General features: G+C 40.7%; 1 protein-coding gene across 3 annotated transcripts; it reads left to right on the top strand.

The window, feature by feature from the left end:
* Positions 1 to 262: 262 nt before the first annotated feature.
* On the top strand, positions 263 to 24,795 carry MPHOSPH8 (M-phase phosphoprotein 8). 3 transcript variants are annotated; one of them, XM_074569889.1, is made up of 14 exons: positions 265 to 579; positions 5,211 to 5,366; positions 6,266 to 7,120; positions 10,036 to 10,132; positions 11,256 to 11,507; positions 11,953 to 12,078; positions 12,158 to 12,246; positions 13,390 to 13,530; positions 14,346 to 14,432; positions 16,393 to 16,547; positions 21,181 to 21,335; positions 22,665 to 22,792; positions 23,508 to 23,591; positions 24,476 to 24,795. In XM_074569889.1, the coding sequence occupies exons 1-14, from the start codon at positions 340 to 342 to the stop codon at positions 24,515 to 24,517; spliced, it is 2,607 nt and encodes an 868-aa protein (XP_074425990.1). In that variant the 5' UTR covers positions 265 to 339; the 3' UTR covers positions 24,518 to 24,795. The 3 variants fall into 3 exon arrangements, with proteins under 3 accessions (XP_074425982.1, XP_074425990.1, XP_074425973.1); XM_074569881.1 differs by lacking the exon at positions 11,256 to 11,507 and having other exon boundaries at positions 263 to 579; XM_074569872.1 differs by lacking the exons at positions 11,256 to 11,507; positions 23,508 to 23,591.
* Positions 24,796 to 24,873: the final 78 nt, after the last annotated feature.

Here is a 24,873-nt window from a genome sequence, read left to right as displayed (position 1 = left end):
TGCGCCCGGCAGCGAGACCTGAGGCGGGGGCCGATCAGGCTTTGGAGAAAGGGGGCCCCGGGAGACCCCCTACTGACAGGACCAGGGCTCCCGGCACTGCGGCGGGCCCCCGGGCCTGAAAACAGCCCGCCCCGGGGCGGGACCAGCGGGATCCCGCGGCCCCGGCGGGGCCTCCCGCCGCCGCTGAGGGCACGGAGGCCTCGGGGCTGGGGGCCCCGCCCCTGCACGTCACGGGCTGGCGGGGCGCCTATTGGCTGGGGCCGCTGCTTCGCTCCCTCCTGGCCCCACGGTGGATGTCGCAGCCGCTTTTCACCGTTGTCGTTTGAAATTCGGCCCAAAATGGCGGCGGCGGCGGCCGGGAGCGGAGCTGAGGCGGCGGCGGCCAGGCTGGAGGGGGCGGAGGAAGAGGAGGAGACGGCGGCTGCGGCGGAGGATGAGGAGGACGGGGAGGAAGACAGCAGCGGGGCTGGCAAGGCGGCGGGAGCGGCAGCCGGCGGGGAGGCCAGTGGCGGCGGCGAGAGCGAGGAGGAGGAGGACGTGTTCGAGGTGGAGAAGATCCTCGACGTGAAGACCGAGGGGGTGAGTGCGCGGCGCCTCCGGCCGCTCTCCCGGCACCGCGGCGGGCCCCCCGGGCGGGGCGGTGGCAGGTCCCTCGGGGAGGCCGCGGCAGCGGGGCTGGCGGGCGGCCCGGCCGCCTCCTCAGCGTGGCCGGCGGCTGCCCGGGGGTCAGGTTTCGCCCGGGTCCGCGGGGAGGTGTCCGGGAGCGGCTGTGAGCCGCGGGCTGGCGGCGGGGTGGGCCTGGGAGCCTTTCCCTGGCTTTCCCTGCGGGCGGGTGGGCAGTGCGGGCTGCTCAGGCAGATTTTCCTTCACCGACCATGCAAAAATAGTAGTTCCGTTATAATTGTAAGTTAAAACACGCCGCGCGTAATTTTGCAAGGAAGCTTTTTGTATCTTACGGCTTTGGCTAAAGAGACTAAATCTGGAGTGTCTTTACTAAGGTGTCTTGTTTTGTCTGCATTGTTAAATTACTCTCTGCTCTTAAGGGGGAACTGCAGTAGTGTTTTGATGTAAAGTGTTTGAGTGCAGGAATGAGCAGGATTTAATATAATGGAGAGCTTGGAGGTGGTTTCAGGGTATGTTTAGTGAGACTGCGTTTACTGGCTTATAAAATATGTGGAAGACCTCTTAAAATAAGAGAGACTTCTTCCAATTAAAATAACTCTGTGGTGGTCTTTACTTTGTTTAGACAGAAATACTATACCTTCTTTTCTTTCTTTGAAAGCAGCCTAGGCTGGTTGAAGTTCTTCTAAAATTTCCTAAACATCAAATACAAAAAGTAATTAACAAAGCTTTTTTTTTTTTAATGATTTTGTGTCTGAAAATTGTTTATTTTAATAATGTATGGATTTTATTTTAGGCTTCAGTCAGGTACGTGATAGTATAGAATTCTGCCTGCTTAGTGTAATACATCAGGGTTTTGAAACATTGGAGAAACATTGTTTTGAAACATTGGAGAACCTTCAGATCAAGAATTTCTTGGGTATTTGTGATGATTAGGTTGCATCTTGGCTGAAATATCTTGATGGCTTAAGAATGTTATGCTTTCAAGGTAATACAGTATTTATAGCTTTGCCTGTATGAAGTGTTGGTCAAAATAATCAATCAGGTTGGAAAGAAGAGGACTCCTTTTTTTCTTTCTCCTCCCCCTCCCAGCAGTGGAAACTAAAATCTGTAGGCTGGGGGGGAGTCATACTATTCCACACACTTCTAAAGAGTACCAGAATACATCAAGTCCCATCTCTTAGAAAGGTGTGTAATGTCCATTCTTTCTGTCATCTTCCTTGTCCAAGCAGCCTGTTCTGCAGCAGGTTCTGAGCTGTATGCATTTGATGTTTCCAGCCTGGGTTGGTGCAGTTAGCTTTACTGCATGCGTGTGCCTTACCCATTATGTGTTGGTTGTAGCTTTGCAGTGTGGGCTCTAGTTGCATCAGGTCACCTATCCGTTGCTCTTCAATGGGGACCATGCTCCTGTGCTTCAGAAATACAGGGCAAGACGGGTACTCGCACCCAGTCCAAACTTCTGAAATGGCTAGAAAAAGCTGTGTGTTATATTCAGTGGAGTATATTTTACGTAGTCTGCTTTAGAGTAGTGGTTCCCAGCTTGCAGATTCCCAAGTCCCATACAAAGTCGAGGCAGACGCACCGAGTCGGCCACTGTCACGGCCAGCATAAGGCCAGTGGGTGTGTTCCCGTGTCACAGTTGCAGAAGCGGGAGAGATGGAGAGCACTGCACAGAGAAGCCCTTGTCATTCATGGTCCTGGTGTTACTGGAGCCGATAGTAGTGGTAGCAGGAGAGACAGCACTCCTGGGATGGGATTGGGCTGGGGAGTGAGACCTGCTGATAAACGACACAAACACGTCCTACTTAAGAGGACAAGCAATAAAAGTTTGGAAATGTTTCCTCTCAGTATATCTGAAAGCCTTTCACAATGCACCGCAGTTGTTTTTGTACTAAAACAACAGGCTCGTGACATTCCCCAGTGGAAATGGGTAACCTTAACTGCTTTTTAATGACATGGTGATGCTCCTTTCTGTACAAGTTGGTTTTAGCCCATTGCTACTTCTTATAGAAACTACAGCAGTATAAAAATTTTTGGAAGTGTTCTATTATTTGTAAGGGATACAGAGGAAAGAAATAGCAATGTTGAGTAAAATAATGTTGATGGATCAGTGTGTGTATATGTACACACATACATACACTGTGTGTGTAGGCTGTGTATGTATATTTAGTATAATGATCAATCTCCCATCTTAACACAAGCTACATTTTTGTATCACTCTCCAAGTACAGGATATAGAGTCATTCAACAGCCAAATAGTCTTATATTTGCATTAGACTTTATTTTATCCATCTTTCTCAATTAATTAAAAAAGGACTTCTGACTCATTTTGTGCCTGAGTTACAAGGGTGTAACAGTAGCTCTGCAGCTGACTGAAGCCCTGTGTCTGAAATGGCATAGCCCTGTACCACCAGACACAGGTGAGAGGCCAGCTGGCTAGCAAGCAGATTTGCAGGAAGGGAGCCGTGAGTCCCCACAGATGTGGACATGAGTCAGCAGTTCTTGCAGCAAAGGCGGATAGCAGCATCTGAGAGTATAGCCAGCAGATCGAGGGAGATGGTTCGTCCTCTTCTCAGCACTGCTGAGATACACCCAGAGTGCTGTGTCAGAGTTGTGGGCTCCCCAGGACAGAAGAGACATGGGCGTACTGAAGTGGAGGGTTATGAAAACAGTTTAGGGAGCTGGAGCACAAGAGCCTGAGACAGCTGGGTTTGCTCTGCCAAAAGAAGAGAAGAATCAGGGGTGATCATAGTGGTATCTATATCTACTTAATGGGAGGATGTAGAGAGGACAGAGTCAGATCCTTCTCAGAGGTGCACAGTGAACGGATGAGAGAGGCAGTGGGCACAAGCTGGAACACGGGGAAATCTGAATAGATACACTTGACTGGGCAGGTTTCTGAGCAGCCTGATCTAGTTGGCCCCGCTTTGAGCGGGGCATTTTACTTGATAGTTCTTGAGATCCCTGATAACTGAAGTTATTCTGCGACTGTAATAAGAAAGTTACTTGTCATTTATTTCATGAGTACAGCCATTAGAAGAAAGAGACAGAGGCAAGTGAACATGATTTTGAAAACTAGTTCCTAAATCAAGAGCGTATGGTTAAGCTAAATTATAAGTATTACACTAATGTGTCTGAATATAGGCTATTTATTTATATGTCCGGTAAGTAAAATACAGAAGATTGTAAGTAGAGTTGATTGCTAAAGTTTAATGGCATATATATACACTTAGTCAAAGGTTAATGGTGCTCAGGCAAAAACATACATTTATGGATATAAATAGATTTAATAGTAAGTGTCAAATGACAGTTCTGAAGCTTTCCTTCTCTGGGCTTGGTTGGCAGTGTAGGATCTTTCAGAGCGTTATCAATCTGTTTTTCCTAGAAAGAGATATTATTATTTTTCATCTCCAAAGGTGCTTTCTGTGGTACATTCGCTAATACTTTTTTTCGGGGTTTGGTCGTTAGTTTGTTGTTTTGTTTTCTTAGAAAAGAAGTTCAGGAATGGCTATGTTGCCTCAAATTCATTATTACCTTTTCTGTATGGACAATGGATTTTCTTAAGTTTGATGCTAGCTTTTGTCATACATCTGTTTTGAAGAGGTTTAGTCAACAAAGGTGACCGCATTGATTTCATAGGACATGTCTCTGCTTTTTCGTTAAGCTTGGCGCAGGAGGCCCCAAGTTGCCACTTGTCTGGCTATATCAGCAACGTGCTGAGTCCAAGCTGATAAGCCTTGCTTCTCAACAAGAAAAGGAGTCTATCTTGAGAAACATAAGGATTCAGACTACTTTATTTAGGAGAAAGGCAAAAGATGATTTGGTACAATGTTTTTGGGGTTGTTTATTTTACATGGTAAAAAACTTTCTAATCTAGTGAAATAACAAGATAGAGACTTAAAGGTGCAATTTCATCCTATGGTGAAGATAAATACTATTGAAACAATTGGTTTAGGGGTTTCATGTGTAATCTTTTACCAAAATTTTTGTAACTAACTCCACTGAGATGCACATACTCAGATTTTGTCTAGGTCTAACTTGATCTCACTGGTGGCTTTGTGTTTTTTCTAATTGTTGGTATTTCAGTTTATCAAAAGCAGCACTGATTACAAATCTAACGTTATAAATTCCAATATAAAACCAGGTGAATGGTATTAATGCATTATAAATTTCAAGGTTTTATATCAATTTTTTCAGCAAAGAGAAGAAAAGAAGCAATTCAAGCTTAGAATTTTTATAGAAGTATTACAACTTTAAAAAAGTTTCATAACTGTCAGAAAATCCATTTTGCTAAAATGACTATGAATTTATGATTTGTACATTGTAGCTGTGGTTCTGAACAAATTTTAGATATTACAAATGTTTTTGATAAAACCACTCCAACTACTGAAATGTTCTACAACATACGTAGTTCAGTATGTGTTGCAGATGGAAATAATTCTGAGAATTCTTATGTCAACATTGGGTTGAACTCCCATTATATTCATTTCTATATACACAAAATGATATATCCACCAAGATCCCCAAGAATTGAGTAGATGATGAATACGGTGCTGTATTGTATTAAATGTTGGGGTTTTTTCTTACAGGGTAAAATTCTCTACAAAGTACGGTGGAAAGGATATACTTCCGATGATGATACCTGGGAACCAGAGGTTCATTTGGAAGACTGCAAAGAAGTGCTGCTTGAATTCAGAAAAAAAATTGTGGACAATAAGCCTAAACCTGTTAAAAAAGACCTACAGGTGTGTTTCACCTTTTAATATCTTCCACTGAAGACGTATTCCCTATCTGGGCTCTGCTAATGGGGGGAGGGAGAAGGGAAGACATTTGGGACCTGGAAATAGGAAGACTTAAAGCATCTCTTTGATCCATAAGTATTTTGCTTCATGTGAAACTGAATATTGTTGCTGCTCTCTGGTTAAGGACTTTTTTTTATTATTAATTGACAAGTTTGCTTGTAGACTCTAAATCCTTCTAAAAGTTATTTCACCTTTTAATAGGACTATATAAATGATATATGGTCATTTTGTTTTATTTTTGACAACATGAGCAACCCCCTTTCCCTACCCACATGCACACTGTCTTGTCTGTGAAGGTGGGCACAGCTCAATTCAGTTTCCGTCTTTGTGTAATAGATTGATGAGTTTTTGCATGTTAGCCATAAAATTTGCTAGGATAGGAATACAGAAAAATTAATTGCAAGAAAGCAGCATATGGCTTTTTCTCTTCTTTTTTTAACTGAACCGCTTGGTCAGTTTGAAAATGAAGAGTAAGAGTCTTTTTTTGAAAACTGGTACCCTTCTTCTGGGAAACCTATAGGTAAATTTTACAAAGTCAGATTAATTGTTTTTGATGTAAAATAGTTCAGATCTGTTTCTGTTCTGGAATGTGATTGTTGGATGTCTGATTGGTTTACTTGACTTTGTTTATATATTGATTGTCATTCAAACGGTTAGTAATGTAATTTAGGTGAGCTAAAACTGTATTTGCAAATTAGGAATGATATTTGCAGTGACAAAAAGATTCAAGTGCTTAAAGATTTACTTTTCCAAGCACTACCACTACCATTTTTGTGTAGTTTACACCCAAATGATACATTTCAGTGGAGAAAGAAATGTTTCTTTTTTTCCTTACCTTTTAGAAACTATCTCTAAATGATGATGTATTTGAAGCAGAATCTGACAGTGACTGGCAAAGTGAAACAAAAGATGATGTTTCACCAAAGAAAAAAAAGAAGAAGTCAAAAGATGGAGAGGATAGAAGTCCAGATGATCTGAAGAAGAAAAAGTCTAAGTCTGCAAAACTCAAAGAAAAACCCAGAACAGACTGTGAAAATTCCTCAGATACTTTGGTTTCAGATTCAAAACCAAAAAAAAGGACTTCAGAAACCAAGGAGGATTCAAAGGACCCAAAGAAGCAAAGGAAAGAAGATACTAAAGAAATCAAGAAAAAGAAGGGAGATGTTAAAGATTTAAAAATAAAATCTAAAGAAGATTCTAAAGAAAATAAAAAATCACGGAAGGAGAAGTGTGGAGATGTTCAGTTTGACTCAGAGTCAAGTACTCTCGATGATGTGTTTTCTCAAGGAACTGATAATGAAAATTCAGACTTAAATTCTGAAAATAAAGATGAGAAGCAAAAGCTAGTAAGTGGAGAAGAGAGACTGGAACAAGAACTTGCTGAAAAAGATTCCGTTGCCGATAGACATCTTGATGGATCAGCGAGTAATGAAGATGATAGTATTGATGTTAAGATTAAAAGAAAGAAGAAAAAAATTCAGAAAGCTGAAGATTATAAAGAGGAAGGTAGAAAAGTGGAAACTCAGGATATCTATTTAGAGAAGAAAAGCATGCACAAAAAGCAAAAAGGTCAAGAAAAAATAAAAACGGTACCGGGAGAGTTGGAGAAAGTGTCACCTGCTCCTTCACCAGTGCAGAAGGGTTTGAAATTGGGTGCTGATGAAAGAGGATCCAAGTCCACTGATTCAGCTGGGGAGGTAAGCAATGTTAAGGCATTGGGGTGGGGGCTGGAGGTTAAATCAAACCTGCAAGGTACAGATATCTCAAAAGGCTACTGTTCATGATGGCAAAGAAGAAAATACAAATTGGAAAGTTAATGGCCCGGGGATGCTAAAGAAAGCCCACTGCACAATGTAGAGGAGAGACTGAAAAATTTCTGGATCCTGAACTCTATAAAGGAGGGACTGCTTTAGGGGAGAAGGGTGTCTCAAAATGTGAGAGTATGAATTTCTCCTGGTTTTTTTGTGTACTTACTTAGAATTAAATTTACTGTTCCTCCAAAGCATGCTGTCATTTTTAGCTTTGTTCCCCCCACCTTCAACAGTTGCCGCAGTTTGACTTTTTTTCTACTTGTCTAGTAAAACATTCAGTCTTGAGCAACTGTCCATCCAACATGGCACAATGAAGTGCACTTTTGAGTTAAAACGAATACTTGATCTCTCTCAAAAGCCAGCCACTCCATTATACCTTACATGCGTTGGTACCTACCTGAGAATTGGAATGCTGAAATCGCTTCTAAACTGGAGTCTCCCAGATAATTGTGCAGCTGGCTTGTCTTGTTGGAATTCCTGGGGTGCTTATAGAGAATGCTTAGTTTCATGACATGGTTTCATATTAATTACAAATGCTGTACCTGTTCTAAGAAATGAGGTAAACAAATATTGGAATATTTATTTTTCCTTCTTTAGTACGGTAGTGTTTTAAGAAGAGCAGGATAGTAAAGGTAAAGGGAAAAAAATAATGGAAAAAATAAAACAGCATTTCTGGAATGTTTCTGAGAATATAATTTCTTTCAGCTGTTCTAATGCAGTTTGCAGATCATAAAACTTGGACTGCTCAGAGAAGCCACTTTCTGCTCAGAAACACCTTGATACTTAGTGGATTATATCCCACTTCTTTTGAGGCCATAATTTTGTGGTGGCAAGTTTCTTCTGTCAGTTCAGCTGTGGTCCTCTGCTTAAGACTGTTGTATGTATGGAGTAGGCTGACTTAAACAAGGAAGTTTTGGGGTAGAGAATTATGTGGAATAATCTCAGAGCAGAGCTACACAAAGTAGTGTTTTTGCAGGAATTTAGTGGTGAAAGCTCTTGTAAACAAGGTTAAGCAATTACTATGAGGCATAGTCCAGTTTCAAAAAGTTATTTAATTAACTGAAATGGTATGACACTCTATTACTCAAGTATTTTCTTGTAGTTCAAGGCTATAGCGTTCATGAGAGAGAGACATCAGTAGTGATACCAGATAAATCTTTGGAATTCTGTTTTATTTACAAGTAGTATAAAAATCCTGTCACCCCAAACGTGAAGAAATCAGCAGTTTGCTTATGGCTCTTCAGCCAGCACTCTCAGTAAGTTGCTGTATGCCTTTCTCATGGCTGTGCTCCATAGGAGGTCGTGCTCCAAGGTACCAAGGAGGGCATTTTGCTTTTTTTTTTTTTTTCTAGGAGGCTCAAACAGTGTTTTCTGTGGATTTACTATATGGATGGGTTTGGTGGAGAGTTCTAGAGGTTTTTTGACTTCACTAAGTTATTGGCCCAAGCAGATAACTGATAACTCTTTCCAAATAAAATCATTGCACGTGTTTCAGCTACCTGTCTGAAAATGAAAGCTACTTTCCTTACGTAGCTCTGATTACAGAACACTGTCATGTCAATTTATAATATAGTATTGTCTATTTGGAGTCAGTTTGCATGCTGAACGATTCTTTCCACTTTATTTATCTCCAAAAATAAATGTGCAGTGTACGTTGTGCATCTGATCGGTAATTGGAAATCTGGAATAGAATTCAGGATTACTGGTTTTAACAGCCTCTCTGAGTAGCAAGTATCTGGTAATCCCTTTAGTAAGTTACGGGTCCCCTCCTAAATGCTGAGCGTCTGTCGGCATCAACAGCTGTCTGTGCTACTAGGTAGTAATGTCAATGATCAAAAGCTAAGGGTTTTTTGGAGGGGAGATGATGAGAAATACAGATTAAATGTCTCAGCTCTGCTAACACCTCATGATACACCAAATCAATCTATTTTTTTGTGTGTCAAAGAAATGGCAGCATTTAATGATAAATTCAGTTGGTAGTTCTGATGGGGACTTCTTTTGGGGCAGTTTTTCAGAAAGCCAGGGCTATTCCATGTCCCAGGTTAGTGTCGGGGGCTGATACAAAACAATGCCAAGGAGCCTTGTCCCACCTACTCTGCAGTTTGGAATTTGCTGGCTGAATGGAGAGAGAGGATTACGGGATGAGAAAGGCAGCCTTTGGTGGAGGCAGTTCAATTCTGTTTTGGCGAATTTGATTGTATATCTACATCTACCATAAATTTCTTCTGTGATATTGCTAAGCTCAGTCTTCTGTGGGGATATGGTGAGTTTGGGTGGATTTTTCTGAATGTTTTTCACAAATTACTCTTGCCGTAATGTTCTGTATGTGTAAACTGGAAAACTTGGAACCTTCTGTATACAAATGTCAAGTTTTCTCAGGTTAAGGTTCAAGTCAGTGCTATCGTAACCACTTTGAATGCGGGGCTTCAAATACTGTAAAATAATTACATTCTATTCAGGTTTGATATTTGGAACAAATGAAAAGGTCATCATTTTGAATTTACTTCAAAAATACTGGGTTTGGCATATCTGCATCTCATGCCATAAAGTACTTTGCGTGGCTGGGATGCAGTAAAAGTCTGAATTAAATTTGTTTTATTTTGGAAATAACACCTCTTCTTTCACAGAAGAAGCTTTCACAGACTTAACTTCTGACACGCCTGTTTAATTCTTCTTAAGTCTGTTGTATACGGGTTTGAGTAGTATTACTTTTAAATATGTTTTCTCATTGGAGTGGTGAAAGTTTATTTTCCATTTTTTCTCTACCACTTTAATTTGATCTTTGTTCTCAAATCTATCAGGAGAAAGAAGTAACAAAAACTGAAACAAAAGAAAAACCTCAAAAAAAAGAGTCTGAAAAAGAAGAAAAGAGTGGGAAAGAACAAAAGGGCCTAAAAAGTAAGTTCGAACTGCTTTAAAAGGGAGAAGGGGAACACCCTTCAGGACATTCTCCTCTTATTTCTACTAGTATAGTTTTTGTACCACATGCTAGAAACAAGAATTTCTGCTTTTATTTTTGGAAGAAGAAGTCTGCTGTTTAATGGCTTTGTTAATATATGCTTCATGCGAATGCTGTACTTTCATGTATGAAGCATGGAAGCGTATAGGAATCTAATGTGTTTGTAGACAAGTCAAGATTTTGCCCTTTTGCATTTAATATTGTCAACTATGCTTCTGTAGCATGTAACAGTAATCTTATTTTAGAAGAATTAATCCAACTATTGGCTGTTCCTGAAGTGTTCAGATGACATTATAAATACACACTTTCAATGTTTAGAAAAACTAATAGAGGTTCCCATTAGACAAATTTCTTGCCTCTTCCTTTAACCACAATGATGAGTTACCTTATACAACCCTTAAAATATCACCAGAACTGAATGATTTGATACAAGAAGAAAAATGTCTGGGTTTTATTTCTATTCTTAGTAGTATAATGGAGTATTAATGTTACCACTCTTGATCTCAGTAAAATTCTGGATGATTTTATTCAGGATAAATTCCCTCACTACTCTGATGAACTGAGGAAAGCTGGGTAACTCCACCTTTGATAATCGTGAATGGATACAGGAGGAGCTGTGATGGTTCAAATTGCTGTTGCTAGATAGACATCTTTCACTAAAAGTAGCATGGATGCTGACAATGCTCAAGAAAAATAGTAACAAACAATGATTAATTATTTTTCCTTATACAGCACGTGTCCTCTGTTAGTTCATTACAGATACTGAACTGTATTTTCAAAGTAGTAATTTACACATAATTCTAAACTATATTTCTTTAAAAGAAGACAGTACCGTGTTGAAAGCAGTCAGAACTCAGGCTTGTCAGGGCAGCTGGAGGTGAACTAGTTCTCCCTGATTTTTGGCTTATGTTGTTAAGCTTGCTGCTACACTTCAGCAATGATTAACATACGGAAAGAGAACAGACCTCTTCTAAACGGACTCTGGTCACTCATTTAAACTTTGTTAAGTAATAGTCTTTAGTGGCTCAAGAGTTACTCTTGGTAACTCTCTTAATATTCTAGGCTTTAAGGACATCAAACGTGCATTTGACTTGTTTAATGTAGCTTCAGAGGAAAAAAGTGAATATTCTGAGAATAACTGCAAAAGAAAAAGATCTTCACTAGAATATAAATTCATAGAAAAATCAAAATCAAAAGACAGCAAGGTGTACAAGGAAAGGGGGAACATAATAAGAGATGGAACAGACACATGGACTTACACTGCTGCAGAAGGCGATGGAGTAGGTGGGGATTTGTGTCAAATGGAGAGCTCTAGTGAGCAGTAGGTAGAAACAAATGCAAGGGAAAGTTGAGCATTGCAGTTAATATTTTCTCCATTCCTGTTTGCATCTTTTAGTGCTCCAATTCTTGTCTCCCCAGGAGGCTGAAAGGATGTTTTCTTTTGAAACTCATTGATAACTTTTCAGTGTGTTTCTGCTATTACAGTAATGGAGTGTTCACCATCTGTTACCACTTCAGCCTGATTTCTTACAACAAATAAGCAGTTTGTTTCAGGTAAAAGCATTTTGTGTCCATTTGTAACATAGCCTTCATTGTTTGGAACCGTTCCATGCTGACTTCCAGAGTCTCTTTGAATGAAAAGTAGTAGGATGTTAAGCTGCTGATCGATCATTGAAGCAATGGCAAGCAGTGAATGGTTTGGAAATTTATAAGTGACTTATTTTATGTTTTTTCTTTCGTAAAATCTTATACATGGTAGATGGCAAGCAGCAAGTCTTGAGTTTGGGTATGGACATGCAGTTAGAATGGCTGACACTAGAAGACTTTCAGAAGCATCTTGATGGAGAAGATGAGAATCATGTGTTGACAGAACCGATATCAAGTAGTGAGTAGTTGCTGGGAGGAAGGGGTATTTCTTAGATGGTGTTTCAAAGTGAAATAACTGCATTGAATTTATTTTCTAGCGCTCCTGAGGGATGCTGTTAAAAGTGGGGATTATATGACAGTAAAGATGGCACTTTCTTCAAACGAGGAATATAATCTGGATCAAGAGGTAATTTTTCTGCAGTAGAAGTATCGGAGGGGAATGGGAGGAAAGAGTACAAATTTGGATTTGAAAAATTTTCCCCTCTTCCTCGTAGCAGATTTGTGTCTCACCTTGGAAAAAAAGCAGAAACTGAGAAAAGGGAGTACAGAGTTTGAGTCTTCGATATTTGTTTTCCACTTCTTCCAAAGAAAAAATTAAGTTTGATAGAAGTAAAATTGGTAGAAGCATCCCAGTAGCTGCATTTGCAGCAGATTTGCACACTGGATTTAACTGAATGTTAAATGTAGAACTTTACATGGTGTAAGGAATGATGATACCCATTAGGTGAAGTGGCTAAACTATGTAAAAAGTCTATACATAAAAAATAAAATAAAATTGAATGTTCTGTTCGACAGGCTGGGACCATTTAACTCCGTGAATAATTAGTTTGCTGCCAGTTCTTCATCAGCTGTGTTCTAAATGTTTTTTCTTTGAAGGATCTATTTTCCTGTTAAATAGTAATGTAGTTCCATTTTTGAGAATTAAGATTTCTGGTATCAGTGTTTTCACTGGTGATCTCGTATAGTTGCATTATGTAGCATTTTGAGAACTATACATTATGCTAAGACTTCTGTAGCATAGTAGAAAAAAATGCCAAATGAACTACTGAGGCAAGTATGTGATCTTTGAATTGTAGTGTCTGGTGGAAAATTCAAGAATGAGTGAGGAGACTGGCCACGCACAGAAGTCACCTCATGCTTTGATAAAATCCCAAAGCAGCATTGTGGTAGCAGGTGTCTTGAGCCATCGTATTTTTCCTCCAGTGGCTGCTGATTTCGTCTTCCACTGTCTTGCTGTTTTCTCCACCCTCAGATACCTTGCTGCCTTTCTTCCTGGCTTGTTCTGGCTTTCCTCCTTCTTATTCTGGTCCTCGGAACGTTATGGGTTTTGCAAATTATGGAGCTCAGAGTGTGAGGCCTGTGGACAAGAGAAGCGGGAAGTGATAGTTTGTCAGTATTTGGCAGCCATGCATGTGTGAATTCTTCTGCCAGGGAGGGGAATCTCTGTGAAATCTGTTGATGCACTTGCAATTTTTGTCTTTCGGCTTTGATTTATCTTAAAGTTTTTAATTTTTTTATTTTTGTTTTAATACAATGATTCTTGTTGCAGGACTCAAGTGGAATGACCCTAGTAATGCTTGCAGCTGCTGGTGGGCACGATGACCTTCTCCGGGTCCTAATCAGGAAAGGAGCTAAAGTTAATGGTAGACAGAAAAATGGAACAACTGCATTGATACATGCTGCTGAGAAGGTTGGCTTCGTTATTGTTGTATTTGTGTTTCTTGGCTCTTTTACTTACATTTAAAGTGGTACGCAATTTTTTTCCCTTGGATGATGCCTAAAAGGTACTTAGCAGGATATAGCAGGGTGACCTTAACTGCATAATTTCAGCAGCTGTGATTACTCTAGTGTAAATAAATCCTGATCACAAACCCTACCCTGAGTAGAAAATATCATAGGGTTACCTAGAGGGAAAGCGGAGGTAAAGGAGTGGAGGCAAAGGATGTCTCTGAATTTTGCTGTCGTGGGGGCTGAAGTTCTTGTGTTAGAATTGCTTGTTACGATCTCCCGCTACACAGGATCCAAACTTGGGGGACTTGGAGAGCAAATCTCTGATTAAGCAGGGTTTACTATTTGAGAGTTGGGAGATGGAGATGGTGGCGAGCTCTGCTCGAGCTCAGACCAACTAGACTAGTAAGTTAGAGAATGTTTCATGGGTGCGCTCTTTTCAAGTTGGTTCATGTGTTTTCCTGTGTGCAGTAGGTACAAGGCCAGAAGGGGGCTTGATTCCAGTTTGTTGGTTAATGCAAACGTACTGTTTTCTTCCTGTGCTGTTCACTACTGCAAGATCTAGAAAAAAGTAAGAATTGTAAATATTCACGGCTGTCCACTTGCCTGAATCTGAATTGCTCTTTGCTAGCCATGGGAGAGAACAATGTTAATTGTGTCATGCCTCATGCTTTGGATTTTACTGATGGATTTTTAAATAAATGTCGCTATATATTCTGAAACAAAACCAGAATATTTTCTACTTACTTGTCTTGTGGGTTTGTGGGTTTTTTTCAGAATTTTCTAACAACAGTAGCTATTCTTCTGGAAGCTGGGGCGTATGTGAACATGCAGCAGAGCAGTGGTGAAACTGCTTTAATGAAGGTAAATTCAATGTTTGTCCTGGTGCGGTTTAATAATAAATACTTTTGGCAAACTAATAAAACATAAAAACGTATTTGTAGAATTGATTTAGGGAACATGTACTATATTTGAAATGCAAATACTACTCTTAACTCATCTAGGCAGTGTTTTAATCCATTTTTGTAACATACTGTTATATCTAAACAATAAATGCAGATGCTGTCAGCATACAGTGCTAAATGTGGCTCATCATCCTCTTCCATTGTTTTGCTCAAAGAAATGCAGATGTGATCTTAAACTTGAGATAATCTGGTTGTCAGCAGAAAGAGAAAAATTCCAGAAAAGAGAATCTTTCACTTGGGTGTTGCTGTGATTGACTTCTGGCGTTTCGTTGCAGGACAGAAATAAAATAACTGGTTTGCAGTCTCCTTCCCACTGCCTGTTCTGCACCTTTACTCCCCCATCACAAAGGAAATTTTTAATTTTCCTTTCTTTTAATTTTGTTGTAATGGGAAAATTCTAAGACCCTTAAAACAGTCTGTAGTCCTCTTAATATTTTTTTTGTTTGGATCAAATAATTTCACCAAAGTTCCCCTTGCTGATAAACACGCTATATTTATATGTAGGCTGCGTGAGGCAGTTTGTTTGCAGAAGAGGCTACAAAAGCTTTTCTGTCCAAGACAATGTGGGATTGTTTCTCTTCTATCCTCTGCAGAGCTTAACAAGTGTGGGGAATTCACATTTTCTGTAAAGAAGATGATAACACACTTGTGGTTTCCTCAGCCACTTCAGTCCAAAATCTCCTCATAATTTGGCTGCCTCCATGAACTTCAGTTTTGACCTTCACTGTTTTTAATGTATTTAATACATAATACATATTGATATGTGATGCACAGCTGTACACACTTTATAATTGGCAGCCTACAGTGACTTATTCTGGGTATTTGTTTTGCTGTGCAGATACAAAGAACAGCATCTTCATTTCCAGTAACTTACTGGAACAAGTTTAGCTGTGTGCGGATAAACATATAAATGTGTTTATCAAGTCACTATCATTTAACTGTAGGAGTTGGATCGTACCTTTTAGAAGGGGGGGGGAATTCTTGGCACTTAATTTTTTTTTCTCTGAGATGGTGTTTGATTTTTGTGGGATTTTGTTGGGGGGCTGTGGGTGGTTTTATTTATTTATGGAAGATTATGGATTGAAAGCACAGATGAAAGTTCAGAGCTGAAACAAATTTCAGAAGATAACGTTTGAAAGGCCTCATGAAGATAGAAATGTATATCTGTCGTGCCTTTCCCTGAATTGTCAGTGTTTTAAAAGCAAGTGACCAAGAGAGTGCGTTTGCGTTCTTCAAAGTAAAGCTTTCTTTAGACTTCCCTGTACTTTTGTCAAGTCTTTGGTTGACATCCCCTGAAATTCATGCCGTAAGTAACACTGAACGGCCTTGGAAACAGTGACTGTCTAACATAGCTAAACAACGATTCGGGGCAAATTCTGTTAACTTACTGCATGCCTGGAGTACCATTTGAACTGAGATTCCTAGGAACAGGCACTTGGAAGTGTTGCTTTAGTAATTCTGAATAGTTCTGCAGAAACCCATTTATTCGGATAAACAATTGCAAGAAAGTTTACAGTTCTGAACTTCAGCAGATTAGATATTTTCACAGAACTTTAGGGGTTTATCTATTTTCTATTTTTCTTTCCCTAGTCCACTTGGTAATCCTGAGTGTTGCTGCTTCTGTGGGATCAGATGTGTAGTGGTGCCTGGGTAAAGATAAAACATTTATGGAGTGGGATCCTGAGTTTCAAGTTGTGTTAGCATTTGCAGAGCAAATATCTAAGCTTGTTTTTCCGAATTGTAACTATTATTTTTTTTTAATTAATTTCTGCACTTCTGCTTACTTCAGTGTTGTGCTGTTTTCTAACGGGGGATTTGTCATTGTTGTCCATCCTTCCGTCTTCTCGCTTTCTGCACAGGCTTGTAAAAGAGGGAATTCTGATATAGTGCGGCTTATGATTGAAAGCGGAGCAGACTGTAACATTTTGTCAAAACATCAGAACAGCGCGCTGCATTTTGCAAAACAATGTAATAACGTCCTGGTGTACGAGCAGCTCAAGAGTCATTTGGAAACGTGAGTAAACTGTACTTTGAAGTTTGTTCTGGTGAAGTTTGCAATACTCGGCATGTCATAATTTCAGTTTTAAGTCAAGGGGAAGAGGGAGGGATTTTAGGAAAGAAAACAGATGTGATTTGGGCAGAAAGTGAACTAATAAATCATGTGAAATGAAAACTATGTGAGCTAAGAGAATTAGCAGACACTTGCTTAAACACTGAGTAGAAAGGTGGAAAGAAGAAAAAGGGGATTACTAGAAGTGAAAGATTTATTAAACTGGAAATGCAGCGGCCGGGAAAACTAAAAAGCGCTGGACAGTTGATTGTAAACCCTTATTAGGGCATGCCAAATAAAATACCTTGCAGAAAAGCATTTAAAAAAATCAGAAACAAACAAAAGAATGCCAAACAAAAACACCATGCAAAGACAGTGCAGATAGATAGGGTGTTGTTGGACCCTTAAACGTTAGCTGTGAGCTGACAGTGCCAGGGGTAAAACTTTTAGGCCAGTAAATAATGAAAATAAAAATCTTCATGCAGAACAGAATGACTGAAGTGTAACGTACTGTATGTGGTATGTGAAACATTCACGTCATGTAAAAATGTACTGAGCTGATGAATATACTGTGAGGGTGGTGAGGCACAGGAACAGGTTGCACAGGGAGGTTGTGGATGCCCCATCCCTGGAAGTGTTCAAGGCCAGGCTGGATGGGGCTTTGAGCAGCCTGGTCTAGTGAGAGGTGTCCTTGCCCATGGCAGGGGGTTGGAACTAGATGATCTTCAAGGTCCCTTCCAACCCAAACCATTCTGTGATTCTGTGAATATGGACGCTAAACGGAGACAAAGAGAATCACAGAATGGTAGGGGTTGGAAGGGACCTCTGGAGATCATCTAGTCCAACCCCCCTGCCAAAGTAGGTTTGTCTAGAGCGGGTGAGCATTTAAACATTGAAAGAGCAAGCTCTTAAAATATCAATTTGTAGGAATACTGATAGTTAACATATCAGGACAGAAAACTGTAGTCAACAATGTTTAAACTTGGAGTAGACTCAAGGACAGTCTCAGAGCTTCTGCAGCAGGTGAGATTTTGCCATGAATGCATAGTTAGTGCGGAAGAACACTGTCTCCGTGCAAGATCCTTTTATTGTTTTATGATGATTTTATCCTAACGATTTATCTATATAATATAAGACAGGCTGTCAAGTAATTTGTAGTCCAAGCTCATTCTTTTCTATTTTAGTGTTTAGAAAGCCCTGGCTGTTTTCTGTCTCTGATCTCTTGTGTTTCCCATCAGCTAATGTCCTACATGTGTCTTGACAGAAACTGCCGTGTGGTGGTCACTGATACGTGCTGTAGTACTACCAATATTCTTACTCTGGTTTAAATAATTATTAGTGCTCTTTCCTTTATAATCTTATTTAATACTAAATTTAAGTATACTAAAATATCTAAAAAGTCTAATAGGTCTATAGGTCTATAAGCAAACACTCCCATACAATAATTGCAGCGGAGGTCATAATGGAGGTTAGGGAGTGCTTCTGTAAGGCAGAGAAATTTGTGGAACGTTTGCAAAGTGAAATGTCAGGTAGAAAAAGTATTAGTGCAAACCAGTAAAATACAAATAAATACATTTCCTGGGCAAGGTTGTATTTGCCTAGCAATTCTAAAGGAACTCAGTTACAAAATTACAGAATCACAGCAACACAGAATGAGTGAGGTTGGAAGGAACCTTTGGAGGTCATCTTGTCCAACCCCCCTGCTGAAGCAGGGCCACCTAGAGCTGGTTACCCAGGTCCCTGTCCAGACGGCTTTTGAAAATCTCCAAGGATGGAGACTCCACAACCTCCTTGGGCAACCTGTGACAGTGCTCAGTCACCCTCATGGTAAAAATGTCTTTCCTGGTGTTCAGAGGGAACCTCCTGTGTTTCAGTTTGTGCCCATTGCCCCTTGTTCAGTCACTGGGCACCTCTGAAGAGACCCGGGCTCTATTGTTTTTTGCCCCCTCCCTTCAGGTGTTTATTGATACATACATGTTCATAAGATCTGCTGAGCCTTCTTTTCTCCAGGCTGAACAGTCCCAGCTCTCTCAGCCTTTCCTCTTGTGTCAGATGCTCCACTCCCTTCGTCATCTTTGTGGGCTCTCTCCAGTATTTCCATGTCTCTCTTAGGAGCCTGGAACTGGATGTAGTATGCCAGGTGTGGTCTCTCCAGTGATGAGGAGAGGGGAATCCATTGGACTACTGGCAATACTTGACTTAATGCAGCTTAGCATCGTCGGCCTTTGCAGCAAGGGCACGTTGCTGGCTCGTGTTCAGCCTGGTGTCCTCTAGGTCCTTTTCTGCCAAGGTGTTTTCCAGCTGGCTGGCCCCCAGTACGTACTGGTGCCTGGGGTTGTTCCTCCCCACGTGCAGGACTTTGTACTTCTCCTTGTTGAACTTCATGGTGTTCGTGTTGGCCCATTTCTCCAGCCTGTCAAGGTCCCGCTGGATGGCAGCATGACCTTGTGGTATATCAGCCACTCCTCCCAGTTTTGTGTTCCCTGCAAACTTGCTGAGGGTACGCTCTGCCCCGTCATCCAGGCCATTAATGAAGATGGTAAACAGGACCGGACCCAGTATTGACCTCGAGGGTACTTCAGTAGCGACTGGCTTCCAGCTAGACTTTGTGCTAATGATTTTTGCTGACCCAGTGTTCTGATCCGGTTTCATACTGGGAGGAAAGTATTGTCATGCCAGTATTTTTAACACACTGTAAAGCTTGTCTGAGGTATTGTAGATCACTGCATCGAACATCTCTCCTGAGCAGATAGAAGCTAGAAGGAATGTTTTCTTCCTACAGCAGGCTAAATGGGGAAAAAAATAAGTGCTAACAGCGTAAAAACTAATAATAATTTTTCAAACGTAGAAGTTAAAGTCAGCAGGGGCAGCTGAAGTGGATAAGTGGAGTATGTTGATTTTCCCCCAGGGAAGGAAATCATGACTTGTGAGTGAAGGGTTTGAAGGCAACAGCAAGGATGCAGATAGAAGTGCTCTGGTACCTGCTGTTCAGTGTATTGAAACTTTGTCACTCATTTGCTATTTGATGCCTTTTCCGGTTTGTTTCCTGTTTAAAATCTGCCACTTTCAGTTTTGGCTAATCTGATGTCTGTGGGGTATCACTGTGGTAATGTCAATTATACAGGGAGTAATTACCGACTGAGGAAACTTCTAGATTCGTTACCTGAAAGTACCAGTTCAGTGCTTCTTGTCAATCAAAAAGGGAAGATAATATAGCAGTAGCAGATCTGAAAATAAAATGTAAATCCATGGTGTCTGAATGCCTTAAATAGCACATACCATTCCAGTTACCTTATTGCAAAAACAGACGAAGCAAAAAGGAAAAATAAAGATGATCAGAAATAGAGTAGCTTCTGTGAGGACAGGCCCAGGGCAGTGACACACATCACCTTGGGACAGATTAAAAGGTCAAAATTTAAAATAAAATCAGAAAACAACAACAAAATAAAATAACCCAAAGCCATGAGGCTGGTTCTCCAGGCCACCCTGTCGAATGATTTAGTGATAGGTTTGAAACAGAGGAATATTTTTGCACAGAAAAACTGAATTACGGATCTTGTTGTTGCAGAATGCTGTGGTTGCAAACACAGGGGATTTTAGAAGGGATTAAGTAGATGTAAGGAGAGGTGTGATTTGGCTGCAGTCTCTAGTTTTAGATGCCTCTAAATCAGATTGCTGGAAACTAGGACAGTGTACTGAAAAAAGACAGCTGTTTAATTTCCCATATTTAATACGGCTTTGTCTGGCATCTGGAAGCTCTGGGCTTGCTTTGGTGTGGCAGTTCGTGTGGCTTCTTTGCTGCCAAACGCGTCAGTTTTAGAAATTTGCAGATGGTGGTCTTGGCTGGCACGGAGCGGGGGACTCTGCTCTGACCAACAGCTGAAAAAGCTGCAAAGCTGAGAGTCGGGACCTTTGCCTTGCAAAAGCTTTTAAAACCCATTTGTGTCAAAAGGGCTTTCTGAAGAGGATTACTTGGTAACCTGCTTGTAAAGGTGCCAAATGCTGTTGGTTAATGTGGTCCGTCTTTGAAGGCTGCACTACTCGCTTAAATTAAACCCTCCCCACACCCAAAAAAACCCCAACCCCTCCCAGTTTGGCTCTTTAATGGTAGCCGTGCTACTTTTTCACTGCATTATTAGTAGAGTTTAACCGGGACCTGCATTTTTCCAATAGTATTGCCGGTAAAATTATACAGTGACTTACTTGGCATCAGGTTGGTGAGTCAGCCAGGCTGGGGAAGTGGGTGCCTCTTTCTGTTTAGCCACGAGGAACGTGCTGTTGTTTCAGGGACATCTTTGTACATAAAGAGCCTTCAAAATACTTGGCTAATTGGAATGGTTTTCAAGCTGCCGCAGTGCATTTGTCTCAGCTTTTTGTTATTGTGGACCTGATAGATCAATACTTTATTAAGAAAGTATTGGGGCTTGGGGTTCATCTGTGTGTAAATGATGTTGGAGTGATGAAGGCATTCGCTCCTGAAAATCAGGAATCCAAAAAGGTAATCCCGGAATCCTTTTCTGCGTCAGCTTTCATGAGGTCTGTCTGGTAAAGTCATTTTATGATGTGAAATACATGCCTCGCTTGTTTGGTCTTTCAGGCTCTCCAGAGTAGCAGAAGATACCATCAGGGATTATTTTGAAGCTCGTCTTGCTTTGCTGGAGCCGGTCTTTCCAATTGCATGTCATCGTCTCTGTGAAGGGCCAGACTTTTCTACGGATTTTAACTATAAACCCCCACAAAATGTGCCAGAAGGTAGGGGGGGTTGGGGTGGTGGTGATGGTGTTTGGGTTGGTTTGATTTTGGGCTTTGTTTTTTTAAGAAACTGCCTTGTAAGTATGTCTTACAGTATCTGCTATGTGAAATTATTTTTGTATGACTTACTGTATTGCAGTACATTACATTAAGGATGCTCCAGTTACGGAGTGTAGGGAGAACAACGATGTTTTGATGCGTTGTGGGTTGGCTTTGTGTGTATCTTTGTTTTTAAGAGGTTTTTTTATTGCCACATGCACCACTTCTTTCCTCTGTTCACAGGTTACGTTAGCCCTGTGAGGGTTACACAGCTAAGTGACAGGTATTATAGGAAAGGAGCGGTTTACCTTAGAATTAATAATTTTGAAAAATCTTAATCTAAGAGCGTATTTAGACAATCTCATAGTGGATCGTCTTGTTTTGTAGACAGTACCTAACACATGGGAGTCTCCGAGGACAGTCTCAGCGCTGGCATGATACAAACACAGTCTAGAAACACTATAAAAAGCAGCCAGCATCAGTCAACTCTGGTTTGCCCTTAGACCCTTTGAAAAAGCTGGGAATGAAATTCCCAAGATACTTGGGAACGTGTCTTCATTCTTTCAGGAATCCAGATACTAACCTCTAATGCTTGGCTTAGCCGAGTCGTTTTTATTCACCTTTGGAGTATATCAGGAAAACGTCTACTGATAGCGATTTTTCTTGAAATAATACATGACTGTGACTGCAATACCACTTCAACTAAGATGGAAAGTGGTTGTGTCTGCCTGGTTTTCTGGTTGTTAAGAGTTGTAATATAAGTCTTCCAGTTCTTAATTATTGGTATCCTTGATAGAATTAAGAAACCTTATGTAAGTTTATGTATTAAAATGAGGCATTTGTGGGTATTGAAGGCTGTTGCTTATTGAATTTCAGTGCAGTTCATAAAGCTCTATAATTGACTTGGCTCGCTTCTCCCTGCCAAGGGAACAGACAAGCCAAAGCACATTAAATTCCGTAACTCTCCTTAGATAAACCTAAAACAGAGAGGTGAACCACACCGAGCATTGCCCTGTCGTTTGCTCGCCTTTCGAACAGCCACGTCACATTCTTTCTGCTGCCAAAAGACCTCAACTTAGTGACCGAGTCAGTTGTGTTCTGTGCTGGGATCCGCTGGCGTGGGAGATTATTGGATTTCTGCATGTTGCTTTGATACTCCATTGGTGTTCAATATATATACAATATAATGTTTATATTTTTATATATATTGTACCTAACTGTCTTCAAACGTTCAGTGTATGCGGTTGTTCTAAGGCATCTCATGTTGCATTCATGTGACTTCCCTTTCAGGATCTGGAATTCTTCTCTTTGTTTTCCACGCAAATTTCTTTGGTAAAGATGTCATTGCTCGGCTCTGTGGACCATGCAGTGTACAAGCTGTGGTTTTAAACGACAAATTCCAGCTCCCTGTATTTTTGGTAAATCTTTTCCTGTAACTGGTTGACTGAAAAACTGCTTTATAAAGTCTTTATGGAGCAGCCTGGGAAATCTTAGTGCCTTAATTTGTATTTTGAGTATTGTGATGAAGCTTTTTTTTTATCATGATGGGGTGGGGTTTTTTAAATAAAACTTAATTTTTCTTTGTATATGGAGAGAACCACAAACCTTGCACGTACCAGACTCCATAAAAACTTATGCTTTAAAAGGCGCGGGCATAGTCCTGGGCAAGCTGCTTCTGGGTGGCCCTGTGTGAGCCCCAGGCGGTGCCTGGTTGGACTGGATGACCTCCAGAGGTCCCTTCCAGCCTCAGCCCTTCTGGGACTTGGTTTGAGCAGGCAGGTGGGAATGCTGAATTTAAAGCTGTTTCACTTCTCAAATTCACCTGGCTTCTCAAATTTTTGACCCAAGTTAAGTTCTTAAATATAACTACTTTGCTTTGTTTTAATAACCTCCCTCATATTTCTAATGATTAACTTCTGTTTCTTGATATTATTTTTTTTAAATTAAACGCATTGCTGTGCATGCTTTTTAAAGTTGTCTTGTTTTCTCTGTCGTTGCATCAAAAGTTCTTTGCAGTATACGCAACTTTCAAAAAAGGCTGAATGTTAAAATGTTGCGTTCTGTTAGTCCACTCATACAGCGCTTCCAGCCGTATCCTGCCATTAACTCTGTGCATTTTCTTTTTCCCTTTAGGACAGTCACTTTATTTATTCCTTCAGCCCTACTGCAGGCCTTAACAAGCTTTTTATACGGTTGGCAGAAGCTCCTACTGCCAAGGTACAGGATGCTCTCAGAATTAAATGTGTATATTAATTTTTTTATACAATAACTCTTCCGTAGTCTAAATGCTTCCTACTTGTATGTTGTAACTGTAAAACTGAGGACTTCCCACTGTCTCCTCATCCCAGTTCCCATCCGTTAGAGCTCCATCCTGTGACATTGCCAGAACTTAGGAACACTCCAAGGGTGTTAGTTCTGTCGTAATGTCAGAACTGTTGACGCACCAGGATACAACGATGTTACAGCTAAACAGTTTCCCCATTTATATTGTGAATTTAACGACTAACAGATAGACAGAGTGCCAGTTATTTTTTGCATACCAATGTTTATGCTTGCGTGTTCGGGAAAACTTGGAAGTATTTACTAGGATATGCAGTTTGCTTTTCAGTAGTCTGTTGTATTTTACCGGTGGTTTGGGCAATAGTCCCACTACATGTTGCAAGATGAATAACAGATCCCATTCTGGTAGAATTTGTTTTTATCCTTGGAAGATGCACCAGTAAATTTTCTAGATCTTCAGCTTTAAAACTTATACTCTTAAGTGTTTTATTGTGCTTTTTTTTGTTTGTTTGTTTACAATGAAAAAAATTGAACTCCATATTCAGATGAAAGTACGCGTGTGTGCCTAGTTCAGGTTTGTGGCTAACTCAGCACCACCTCAGGCAGTGGTGCTCTACTCGGGTCCTTCACAAGCCATTCCTGTTTCAGTAGGGCTGCCAGGAACTCATTTGATTAAACACAGATTGACACCTCCTTTTTTTTCCCCCCTATCTTAGTCAGTAGCAATTGTGTGCCTTTTCTCGTGCTTCCCTGTTAAAAGTGTTTAACGCAGTAGTTACGTGTGAACAACCTTTATACGAGACCTTTGTTTGCTTTTCCAGGTAAAGCTGCTAATAGGCGCCTACCGAGTGCAGTTGCAGTGACCCTGGCGCCGCATGTGCTGCGTGGACTGAGGCTCTTCTGGAGCTACTCCTCATTCCTCTGTTCAGAGACTGACAAAGCAGTTTGGAGCTTTTTGGCACCACGCTCTGAAGACCAGTTCCCATCTGGCTGTCACTCGTTGGCAGTCCCGTAGGAAAGCGTGTGCTGGGGAGCAGCTCAGTGCGCTGCGCCGCCGGGACAGGGTTGTCAGCTTTTTTTACTTTGTACAGATGTAGATGTAAGTATTTGTGCCAATACATATAATTCTGGTTTTCTTTAACTCGTGGAGTCCAGACTGCATATTTCAGCTTTTCCACAATGTGGAATGGTGCATATAAGAACTATTTAAGGTAACTAC

Source organism: Larus michahellis, chromosome 1 (assembly GCF_964199755.1).
Source record: "Larus michahellis chromosome 1, bLarMic1.1, whole genome shotgun sequence".
NCBI lineage: Eukaryota > Metazoa > Chordata > Aves > Charadriiformes > Laridae > Larus > Larus michahellis.
This window is presented reverse-complemented; position numbering and strand designations above follow the sequence as displayed.